This window comes from Lepisma saccharinum, chromosome 21 (assembly GCF_977018435.1).
Source record: "Lepisma saccharinum chromosome 21, izLepSacc3.1, whole genome shotgun sequence".
Classification (NCBI taxonomy): Eukaryota; Metazoa; Arthropoda; class Insecta; order Zygentoma; family Lepismatidae; genus Lepisma; species Lepisma saccharinum.
Window position 1 is genome coordinate 10,502,070 of NC_139249.1, and position 11,301 is coordinate 10,513,370.

Genomic DNA, 11,301 nt, shown 5'->3' on the forward strand with positions numbered 1-11,301 from the left:
GGGGGGGGGGGGGCAAATACACGCAGACACTGAAAATACAACCCTTTGGTTCCAGGCGTCGGAGAATCGTTCGCCTGCAAGATTAAAGTTTCCAGGGTAAACTGCTCAGGATAGAGGTTGACATTTGAGCGCTTTCGAAAAGGTCACGCCATACAACCCAAGTCGTCTGTGAAAATGAGATGAATTACCGGGCATGGGGATCAAATTCGATTAATTCATTGTGTCCAAAATCACATTCTACAAAATGTAAACTATTTGTTACCTCAGTGCATGTGTTCATCTAACCATACGTGCGTTACTTCTTCCGCATGAGTAACGAAGACTTACTTTAGAAAACGAATTACAACTAACAGATTTTTCAATGTTACTTGATTATTGCTTTTGGGAGATATTTTGTCAAAATAGCCTTTCATAAGCCTGGGGATACTTTATGAAGAATGAACAAAGAATTGCCTTTTCCGTGTGTGTGTGTGTGTGTGTTTGTGTGTGTTTGTGTGTGTGGGGGTGCGTGTGTGTGTGTGTGTTTACATTCCCAATAAGACATTAATTTTAATCCAAATATCTAGTGGCGGCGATTTGTAGGAGCGAGAGGGGAGTCCCCCCGCCACATACTCCCACTTGTTGCACCCGCACTATGGCCTCTTAAGGCTAAGACTTTTCTACCAAAAAAGTAAACTGTCCTTGCCCCCAAGTTTTGGCACCCGATAGCCGTTACTGCAAACATTCAGATACATTTGTCAGCTGTAAAAACCTTGTAAGCCTAGAAAAGTGATCATTAACCCCCAGGTTTCAGTCAAAAACTCATATGATGAAAATAATATGATCAGGAACATGCATTTAAATTACGAAAAAGTAATTTAATCCTTCACCATTGTCTACCATCACAATTTCTATCACTGTCGCCTAATATATAAAGTGGAGTAGGTACGTGCCTTGTATTTTTGCACTTGAAGGACAAAATGTGACGCAACCAATTCACATTTATTTCACTACATTGACATGAAGGAAAGAATCTGATTAGAATGTATGGCTGCACACAAACAAACACTTACCTTGAAATAATTGTCCATCGGAGACAGAGATGTGAAACAAGATGCGAGAATAGATTAGAAAAGAAAGAGGGAAGACACACACACATACATGTGATGTGTGTGTGCATGGCAGTTAAGAGAAACATTTGAAGAATGGAACAAGAGAAAATGAAAGGGAGAAAGAGGTAACAAGCTGAGAAAGAAAGATATAAGAAGGAGTAAAACAGAAAAGATGAAAAAGAAAGCGAAAAGAACTGAAGGAAAATCGGGAGTGTAAGAGAGAAGGGGATACATATGCATGTATGTCATGCATATATGTGTCTTACCCTATATGGCCTTACATTTATACGTGCCCACCCTAATATATCAATATACAGCTTCTGCCCACCCGGTCGAAAATTTCTGGCGCCGCCCCTGGTGGGATCCATGAGTATTACCGTGCAAATTGTCCATCACCATGTTCGTGCACTTTATCTGACCCAAGAGATGCTTCAAGAATTAAAAGAAAACTAAAAAACAAGCTGTTTACAACTTGTGCACCAGCATACATAAAAATCCATCGCTTAGAAACATTTACAATGTAAGAGAAAAATTAATGAAAGTAGTCATGGACGATTTCTACGGTAATACTCATGGATCCCACTGTACATGATTATGCTACTTTTATTACATTATTATAAGCATCTTCTAACCTTACTCTGTAAAATAGTTTTATGCATGCACGTTAAATACACAGTGTTGTATTAATGTGTAAATCTGGTCACAACACTTAAATACAGTAAAATCTCATTAATCCGAACCCTGATAAGATGAACTTTGCTTAATCCGGACAGGCAAAAAAAAAAAAATAGTGTGATGCAGAGCCAGGTTTGTCGGGCACATCATCATAATATGGATATCGTGAATGTACATACTGCATTGTATGCACAGTATTGCTTTTCATTTTACTGTACTGTATAGTGTATTTAGGCCTATGCTCTTTAAAAACACCATAATAAATGTGTTTTATTGCTATAAACGGAGTTTTAATGCACTTTCTACTGTTCCTTTAGGTTATTTCAGTTAATCCAGACTAATGGGGGGGATAAGTTGACCGGTTTAACGAAAGTCTGGATTAACGGGGTTTTACTGTAAATACATTTCAATTCAGATTCAATTTTTTGTGGCATTGACCAAAAAGGTGTTATTTATGCTGAGAACTAAACCTAACAACGAAGGCATTCCGCACTGACATCACAACATGATGTTGTTATTGCTTGTGCAATGAGTGAGACCCCTTTCACTAACTAACGAACTCTCTAGCCTTCTTAAACCCGAAGGTTCATGGCTGCAGCAACACAGGCCTTCCATCTGTCCCTATCTTGAGCAAGATCTATATACTCTTTTCCATCCCTACCAATTTCCTTTAGGTCCATCTCATCGTTGTCCCTCCATCTTCGTCTTGGCCTTCCTACAGGTCTCTTACCATCAGGTTTCCCAACAAGAATCCTGTAAACTTCTCTTTCCCCTCCCATTCGTGACACATGGCCTGCCCACTTAAGTCTTCTTGATTTAATCATTCTAATAATATCTGGACATGAATACAATTTATATACTTCTAAATTATGTAACCTTCTCCACTCACCTGTCTCCTCATCCCTTTTAGGTCTAAATATTTTCCTAAGGATTTTATTTTCAAATACTCTCAATTCATGTTCCTCTTTCAATGTAAGGGACCAAGTTTCACACCCATATAATACTACAGGCAAAATTACTATTTTGTATATTTTAACTTTTAGTTTCTTAGATATTAAACGAGAAGACAGAAGTTTATGAAGAGAGAAGTAACATGCATTTCCTGAATTAAGCCTACTTTTTATTTCCTCTTTAACATAATTTTCATTTGTTAATATTACTCCTAAGTATTTGACCCCTTTCATAATTTTCTCAATTGTGTCTTTCAGTGAACAAGCAACCTGGAAGCCAAAGATTCAGACAAAGACTGCTGAGCGTCCCTAGTGAGAGTGTATCGATGTTGGCCAGCCTCTACGGCAGCCTAGGCCAGAAGGGGACCCTCGTACGTGCCAGTACATGTCCAAACTTGAACGAGACCTTGCACGACGTCACTCAGATGTCGGAAATTTCCATGCAAGCAAGGGGGAAAGTGAGACCACGTACATCGCCGGTAAGACATACTAGAAATTATTGCTGTGTGTATATCATTTTTTTTCTTTGGTTTTATTAGTGCAACTTTTATTCTGCCATCGACCAGCTTCAATAACACAAAAGGAGACCAGCAGTGAATTTTTATATTTAAGTATCTAATTATTTATACACAAAAATACTATATTAATATTTATTAAAGGCCCAGACACCTGACTTCTGCGGTTTACAAACGATTCCGGAATACACAGATTAGTCAGCTTCCGGTGTGAATTTGTTGAGATATTAGACCCAAAATACTTCTTAGTGGTTACTTCACTGAGTACTTACGTCTTAGATGTAGCCACTTAGCTATTTAATTCACTTGGCGATAAACACGCTGAAAAACACTAACGATGAACACTTAGGGGGAGTTGGGGGGAAAACACAAATCTTGCTGATAACGAATTGGACGTCTTCAATCTTCTAATCCTCCTGTCGTTGGTTCATAATAAACATGTAGCCTCTCTTCTTTAGTAACCCTTTTTCATGTTCTGATAGGAATACTGCACAGGCCGATAGTTCACTCACAGTTTATTCTTTAGACACTATCTCTCTTTCCGGCAGAGATCATGGCCGTTAGTTCACTTACAGTTTGTTATTTGGCCCGCGAAACCAATAACCAACGTAACACGGATCCTAACCGTATCAATGCTTGACTCGGACTGTCCTCTGCGACGCACTTCAACCGTTCTCCAGAAAAGACGTTAACTTCTCTCGCCACCCTTTTTTCGCCAGCGAGGGCGGGTCAACTTTTATAAGGGGTGCGTCAAGATCGGTTACATGTGTGCTAATGTTTCTAGATATGTACATAAAGTTTATTGTTTTGTACATGCATTTGAAATCACTAACTTTATTTTTGCTTACCGAAGTGTCAGGGACGTTGGAAACTTCTTTTAAGGCTTAGGAGGAAGCAAATTGATTTTATCGCTGCCTGGTTCACCTTTCCCATTTCTGTTTTTGTCTGTCTCTGGCATCCCATACAGCACACATCTCCGAGTGATATACATATGATCAGCGTGGTATTTAAGAAATTTCCAGTGAGGGGGAAATTCTAATAACTGTCTAGGGACAGCATGATATAATGATTTTACGCCTTTAAAATTTCCCCCCATGGATAAAATTGATCAAGCAGAGGGGGGAAATCCCCCATCCACCCCTACAAATACCACCCTGCATATGATATTCACAGTGTCTAGATCAGATGCATAGATATTATGGATATCCCCCCATTAGACATCCAGTTCTGGATGTCCATTGGACTTTTGCTGTCTCATGTCATTCTACAGACTATATTTCTCTTTCTTCCCCCCCCCCCTTCTCTTTCATTGTTTGCCTCACCTTTCTCTTAGTGTCTCTAATTCCTATCTCTCTCCTTTTGCTCCCAGCGTCTCCCTTCATTTTTCTGTCTTGCTGTTTCTACCCTCCTTGCAGGGCCAGATTAAAACTAAATTGGGCCTGATGCTTGAAATCTTCGGTGAACAATAAACAACAATATACACAAGTTACGTCACAGTGCAAAGAATAATAGTAACTGTACAATAAGTAACGCTGTGCCTAGGCGTCCGAAATTGAGGCTCCAAATTTCATTCTGATTTATTTTCAGGTTAATATAGCAAAAGAAAACTGTTCAGCTTTCGGAAAATTCTCGTCTGATTTCATCTGGGCCTATTTCAGGAATGGGCCTAATGCTGCAGCATCAATAGCACCAATCTTAATCCGGCCCTGCCTCCTTGCCTTCCTCTCTCCCATTTCTATCTGGTTCTTGCATCTCTAATTGTCTCATTCTCCATTAGGTCACTCTGTCCCCCTTTTTTGCTGACCTCCGTGGCAAAGTGGTTAGCACAGCATGCTACAACACGAGGAGTTTAGGGTTCTGGTTCTCAACCTGGGCACGGATGTTCTTTGTGAGTGTCCCTTCATCAGTTTCATCATAACATCATCTTCACAATTAGCCAAAAGTGTCAGAAAAGTGAACTAAATCAAAATGAAACAATCTGTCCATTTTTGCTTATTTTTGTACATATTCTTCTTTTTCTCTATCCTCATTTTTTAATTTTTCTTTTTGCTTTAATTTCCTTGTCTCTCTATATATACCGGGTGGTCCAAAAGTCCCAGAACGGTCACATATCATGAGAAATACACATCGAATCGGAAAACGAAAAAATATGTGTTTAATAAGTGAAAGAAAGCTATTCAATGATATCACACTTGATTCCCCACCCCCACCCCCTGGGGTGAAATTTGAAATGGAAACCCCCATTTTGTATTGTAGAATCCAATAGAGGACTTCATTCCGAGTCCAACGAGTTATCAACCATTCTTCTAGCTCAATTAGGAACGGAGATATGGCGATTTTAAATTTTCGCCAAAAAAGTGATAATTTCATAAGACCCCAAAAAAAAAAAAAAAATTCAAAGGGACGCTCTGCTCCTAATTGAGCTAGAATGAAAGCGATTGCAGATTCGGAATCTGCACGTCAAGACCTTTCAATACCCCCTTCCATATACGAAAATTTAAAATCGCCATATCTCCATTCATAATTGAGCTAGGAGAATGGTTGATAGCTTGTTGGACCCAGAATGAAGTTCTCTTTCCGATTCTACAATACAAAATGGGGTTTCCATTTAAAATTTCACAGTTGCCCCCCGTCCCACCCTCAGGGGGTGGGGAATCACGTGTGATATCATTGAATAGCTTTCTTTCACTTATTAAACACGTATTTTTTCATTTTCCGATTCGATGTGTATTTCTCTCGATATGTGCCCGTTCTGGGAATTTTGGACTTATGTTTGTCTGCATGGGCTTCACTTGGGGTGGAGGGCAGAATGAAACTTGAGACTTAACTTTAAGAGGATGCAGAACCCAGAAACTTTCAGTTACATAAAATAATTTTGCTAAATAACCGTTACATTTCATAATCATAAAAAATACTCTGTTTCTTTCTTCCTTAAATCGCAAAGGTTAACAAAAATATCCTTTGCTTGTAAATTTTAATAAGCCCGATTTATCTTTCGGGGGGGGGGGGGTCAAGTACCCCTTTGGCTTTGCAAAGTTACATCTATTTCGGTCTGCCTTTCTCTGTATGTGTGTGTCTATTTTATGACCTCTCTTTGCATAATTGTCATTTTCCCTTTGTCTGTCAATTATGAAAGTTATCTTTCAGGAATATTAGGATCATCATCCTTCTGGGTATGCTGTTGGTACGTATGTACATATTTATCAAATTAATTGCATTTGCCATTACTGGCTAGGATGAATTCTCATCTTTCATCATCTTCCTCCTACAGGCTTCTGAAGAGACAATTCCTTTCAGCAACGAGACTGTTGGGAAGATCCTAAGCAGGAGGAGGGTGAAGCTGACCCCAATTAAGAGGGAGAATAGTGACGAGGCAGTTCCAAGCCAACACACTGAAGAATAGTAACAAATACAATGCTGCAAATTCTGGTTTCAAATTGAAAACCTTTCTTTACTTTTGCAAATGAATTGATTACGCTAGAGATTTTCTCATTATTTGGCTTGTAAATATGAAAACACAATCCATGAACTCCATATGTGTCTATTGGCAAAATAAAATTTGTATACAAGTTTTTGTAAAAAAACAATATGTCTTGAGCATGTGAAGTGCACATGTATCCATTAGTAACTGAAGAGAAATTCATGTTTAATCTTTGTGGATATAGTTGCTGAATGTTGCTTCTTTTTGTGTGTAATTATCTACAATAAACTATTTAAGTACTATATTCTAACTACTTTTTAGTTATTTATGTGTATACATATTGCAGACAGTAGGGGTACAAGTGATGTGCAAATTTTGCCTAACGCCTTTTTGTTGCATAAATGATCACAAAGGTTCCACGAACTGTTTTCACATGATCGGTAGTGCAAAAAGGAAGCAGTGATAGTGAAAATGGAATGCAAATAATGCAATTATTATAACATTTAGTATTCCCTATGAGAGACCTGCAATAGAATTAAGCATCATGAAATGCAAATACTGCTCCAACAATTTTTTAAAAAAGGTACCAGGGGGTTATAATTAAAGTGACGGTGTTCAGAATGGTACAGCACGGGCTGTAATGAGAGTAGCAGTCTGAAACTTCGTAGATATGCTAATGAAGCAATGCGCTCGCGAATTATGAAGAAAAAAATAGTTCTAATTCTCGCCACCAGGGTAAAAAATGGCTCTGTAAGCAGTCAAAATGTGGTATAGTTACAGGAAAAAGGCAGGAAAGATCAAACACATGAGAACAATGGTTCTGGCATGTTTATTAGGAACTATGGTTACAAGAACTGTTCAATATGGCCTCCCAATTCAGCAACATGCTGCATTCTTAACACGGCATGGTCGACGGTTGCTCGCAGCATGTCTGGTGAAATCTGAGCAACATGTCGTTGTATGCTAGCTTTCAGATCAGGCAGAGACCGGACATGTCCCTGATAGACACGATCTTTTAAATATCCCCACAGCCAGAAGTCACATGGATTAAGGTCAGTGGATCTGGAAGGCCATGCATCTGGAAACTGCCTAGAGATGTTGCGGTCATTAGTGAAGGTTTCTCGCAGCATATCTTTCACGTGGCGAGCGACATGTGGTGTTGCCCCATCTTGCATGAAAATGGTGGTGTTCACAGTTCCGTTCTTGCAAAGCTGGAATCATGTGTTGCACAAGGAGGTCCCTATAATGTGCAGATGTTACTGTACACCTAACAGGCCCTCGAGGTGTCATCTCCTCAAAGACAAACAGACCAACAATGAAAGAGCTAGTGAACCCACACCAACCAGTCATGTAAACTGAGTGCAATGGTTGTTTCTGCACAACATGTGGACGAGTGGAACCCCATATGCGACAGTTTTGAGTATGCATTGAGTATGCACCGTCCAGAGTAAAATGCGCCTCATCAGTCCACAGAATATTCCCCGGCCACATGTAATCCATTTCCATGCATGCCAAAAACCGATGGGCAAACTCACGCGTTGTGGAATATCTTGGGGTTTCAATTGGTGCCCAGTTTGAATCTTGTAGGGATACCAGTGTAAAATGCACCACAAAACCTTGCGAACTGTTGACCAGGGGAGTGACAATTCACGTGCCACAGCTCTAGCACTGGTTGCAGAAGTTGAGGCATGTGCTGCACGGTCAGCTACAGCTACAGAAACTTCGTCCACAACTTCCACGGGTATGGGCCGCCTTCCTCTCCCTGGTGCAACACCCAATTCACCTGTTTCCTCGAATTTCTTCATCATCTTCTTCAGCCCATTAATTGACATGGGCCCTCTTCTCAGCCCTTTCTGTTGGCGATATTTCCGCAGTGCAGCGTTGCTATTGCTCCCATTCTGGTAAAACAACTTCACCAGCAGTGCACGGTCTTTCTTCGCAATAGCCATTGCTTTTTACACAGAAATATTCGAACTTTTAATGTTCGGCGAACGTTCACAACACTAAAGGAAAAAAAGCAACAAGCGTCACCAACAACAACCAGGGAGCTCACACAATGGTTAGGCAATGTCACAGACTTTGACATCAGTGTTACGGAGAATTCCACGTTTTGACTGCTTACAGTGTCATTTTTACCCTGGTGGCGAGAATTGGAACTATTTTTTGCATAATTCGCAAGCACATTGCTTCATTAGCATATCTACGAAGTTTCAGACTGCTACTCTCATTACAGCCCGTGCTCTACCACTCTGAACACCGTCACTTTAATTATAACCACCTGGTACAAGCTTCGAGTCAAATATTTTTTTTTTTACTCCAAAGTGATTGCATTCTTCTTAAGAAGGACGATTAGAATGTGCCTACTCGCTACCATAAAAGAAAGGCTGGACATGGTTAACGTTTTGACAATGAAAAAATGAGTGACCGTGAGAATAGAAGTATTCTATTCCCTTTTGGTTACCACAAAGTAAACATTTACATGTAAGCACATGGAACAATTATGTGGATCCTCTTTTATGCTCTGAAAATCAAGTATGCAGATGATACAAGGCTCTACCCAGTCCTCCTAGAAAGAGTCTAAATTCAGGCAAAGTGAGCAACTAATGGCCACCAGTGTGCATTTCATCTACAGTCCCTAAACTTTCCTTACCTCACCTTTGGTGAAAGGTATTGTTTCAGCTTAGTTTACTTTGATAGATATCAGCATTTACTTGATGTACATATAGCAGACTATTTGAAACAAGTGTCATGTGTTGTGGAAACAGCAAGCACCACACATCGCATTATTGGACAGTCCAGAAACAATTCCCAGACATCAAATATATGACTGATATATTTGTGAGAAAACTGTGAGTAGCCAACTCAAAGGCAGATTCGCTCATGTCTTAGTCTCGTCTTGTCTCGTACAGCTTCTACTTGTCTTGCTTGTTTTTTGGTTCATCTCATTGTGAACCAGTCCGTCGACCACAGCCTAGAAATTTCAATCGTTCAAGTTTCAAGTTACAAGAAAGCAGAAAGAATGTTATTTTTGTAGTTAATAACAGGCAAAGTTCAGTCGGTTCATATTCTAACAGAATAACCAAAGTAAAAAGGCATTTTTTATCGAAAAAGTTTAGCATACAATGAATGATTATTATGAAATAATTTTTGAAGCTTTCCTGGTGGAAATTGATGAAGAGGTTTCCTCGGAATATCAACCACGTGATTTCCAGATACACGTCCGAGCTTTTGAGAGCCAACATCACACTCATCTTTAGGGATTGAAGTGAAGATGAGAGTGACGTTAGCTCTGAAAAGCTTGGAAGCCTATCCGGAAATCACCGGTTTGATATCCCAATAAAACCTCTTCCAATTGATTATTATGTTTAATTATTATATTTTCATATTCTATTATATTCTATTATAACATGAGATTTTAATGTTGGAAGTCTCCCATAAACTTTAAAGCTTTTTCTTGAACAAGATGTGTCAAAGTTGTAAAAGTTAATAACGGGATAACTATACATCTGAGTACACTAACTGCATGAAATGTAAAAAGAAGACAATGAGAAACAAGACTTACGAGGTGTGGCTAGAAAAAAACTGGATTGATGTTGCTGTCGACAAACGACAAGAGCGTGAAGGTCAAGCGGTGCATGAGTGTATAACGTGATATCCTGCCTATCGACTGTGTGATTTTCCAGGGTGCGCGGTGCTCAGTTCTGCTGTAGCTTGTAGACGAGGTGAACTGTACGTCTGTGCTCCGTCGGAAAAATGTTAAGTGTGAAAGTGGAACAGCTAATCAATTTGAAGTTTCTAATGAAACTTGGAAAATTCGCCACAGAAACTTATGGTTTGTTGAAGGAAGTATACCGCGATGAGTGTTTATCACCCACACAAGTGTTTGAGTGGTTTCAAAGGTTTAAAGAGGGACGAGAAGTGATCGCAGACGACTCACGTCCTGGATGTCTTGCAGGTCAAAAACTGAATCAAACATTGCAAATGTCGGTGAATTGATTCGAACATATCGTCCTTGAGTATTCAAGCTATTGCAAAATAACCAACATTATTAAATTACGGTGCTGACGACCCTTCGTGAGCGAGTAAGAAGACAACGACCTGATTTGTGGAAAAGCAAGTTATGGATTCTTCATCAGGGCAATGCTTCTGTTCACAACGCATTGTCAGTCAAGGCTTCTTTGGCCAAGCATGGGATCCCAGTGTTAGAACATCCACCCTATTCGCCGGATATCACTCCATGCGACTTTATTTTATTCCCAAAGGTCAAATCAGCACTGAAAGGAACCAGATTTACGACCATAGAATCTGTGAAAACAAAAGCGACGGAGGTCATGAACATGGTTTCAGAAAATGATTTCCAGCATTGCTTCCAGAAATGGAAGATTCGTATGGAGCAGTGTATCAATAGTGCAGGGGAGTACTTTGAAGGGGATAATGTTCATATTGTACAAAATAACCAATACAAGATTTTGTAGCAACAGTCTGGTTTTTATCTAGCCACACCTCGTATATCATTTTCTTCAATATTTAGGGGAATCTAAAGAAGTTTTAACAGTTGAGCTATACATTCACTCATGTAGTGAATCGAAAAGTAGTATCTCACCAAGAATATAATAATAATAATAATTATTATTATTACTATTTCTACT

The 11,301-nt window shown here is 39.4% G+C and overlaps 1 protein-coding gene across 1 annotated transcript in view; it reads left to right on the plus strand.

Moving 5' to 3' along the window:
* The window catches only part of LOC146004085 (uncharacterized), an 87,783-nt gene extending 80,821 nt beyond the window's left edge, over positions 1 to 6,962 (plus strand). Inside the window, exons 4-5 of the mRNA XM_083142714.1 lie at positions 2,975 to 3,195; positions 6,503 to 6,962. Of these exons, the coding sequence (XP_082998840.1) occupies positions 2,975 to 3,195; positions 6,503 to 6,634 (353 nt within the window). The 3' untranslated portion in view covers positions 6,635 to 6,962. The remainder of the gene's footprint in view (positions 1 to 2,974; positions 3,196 to 6,502) is intronic.
* Positions 6,963 to 11,301: the final 4,339 nt, after the last annotated feature.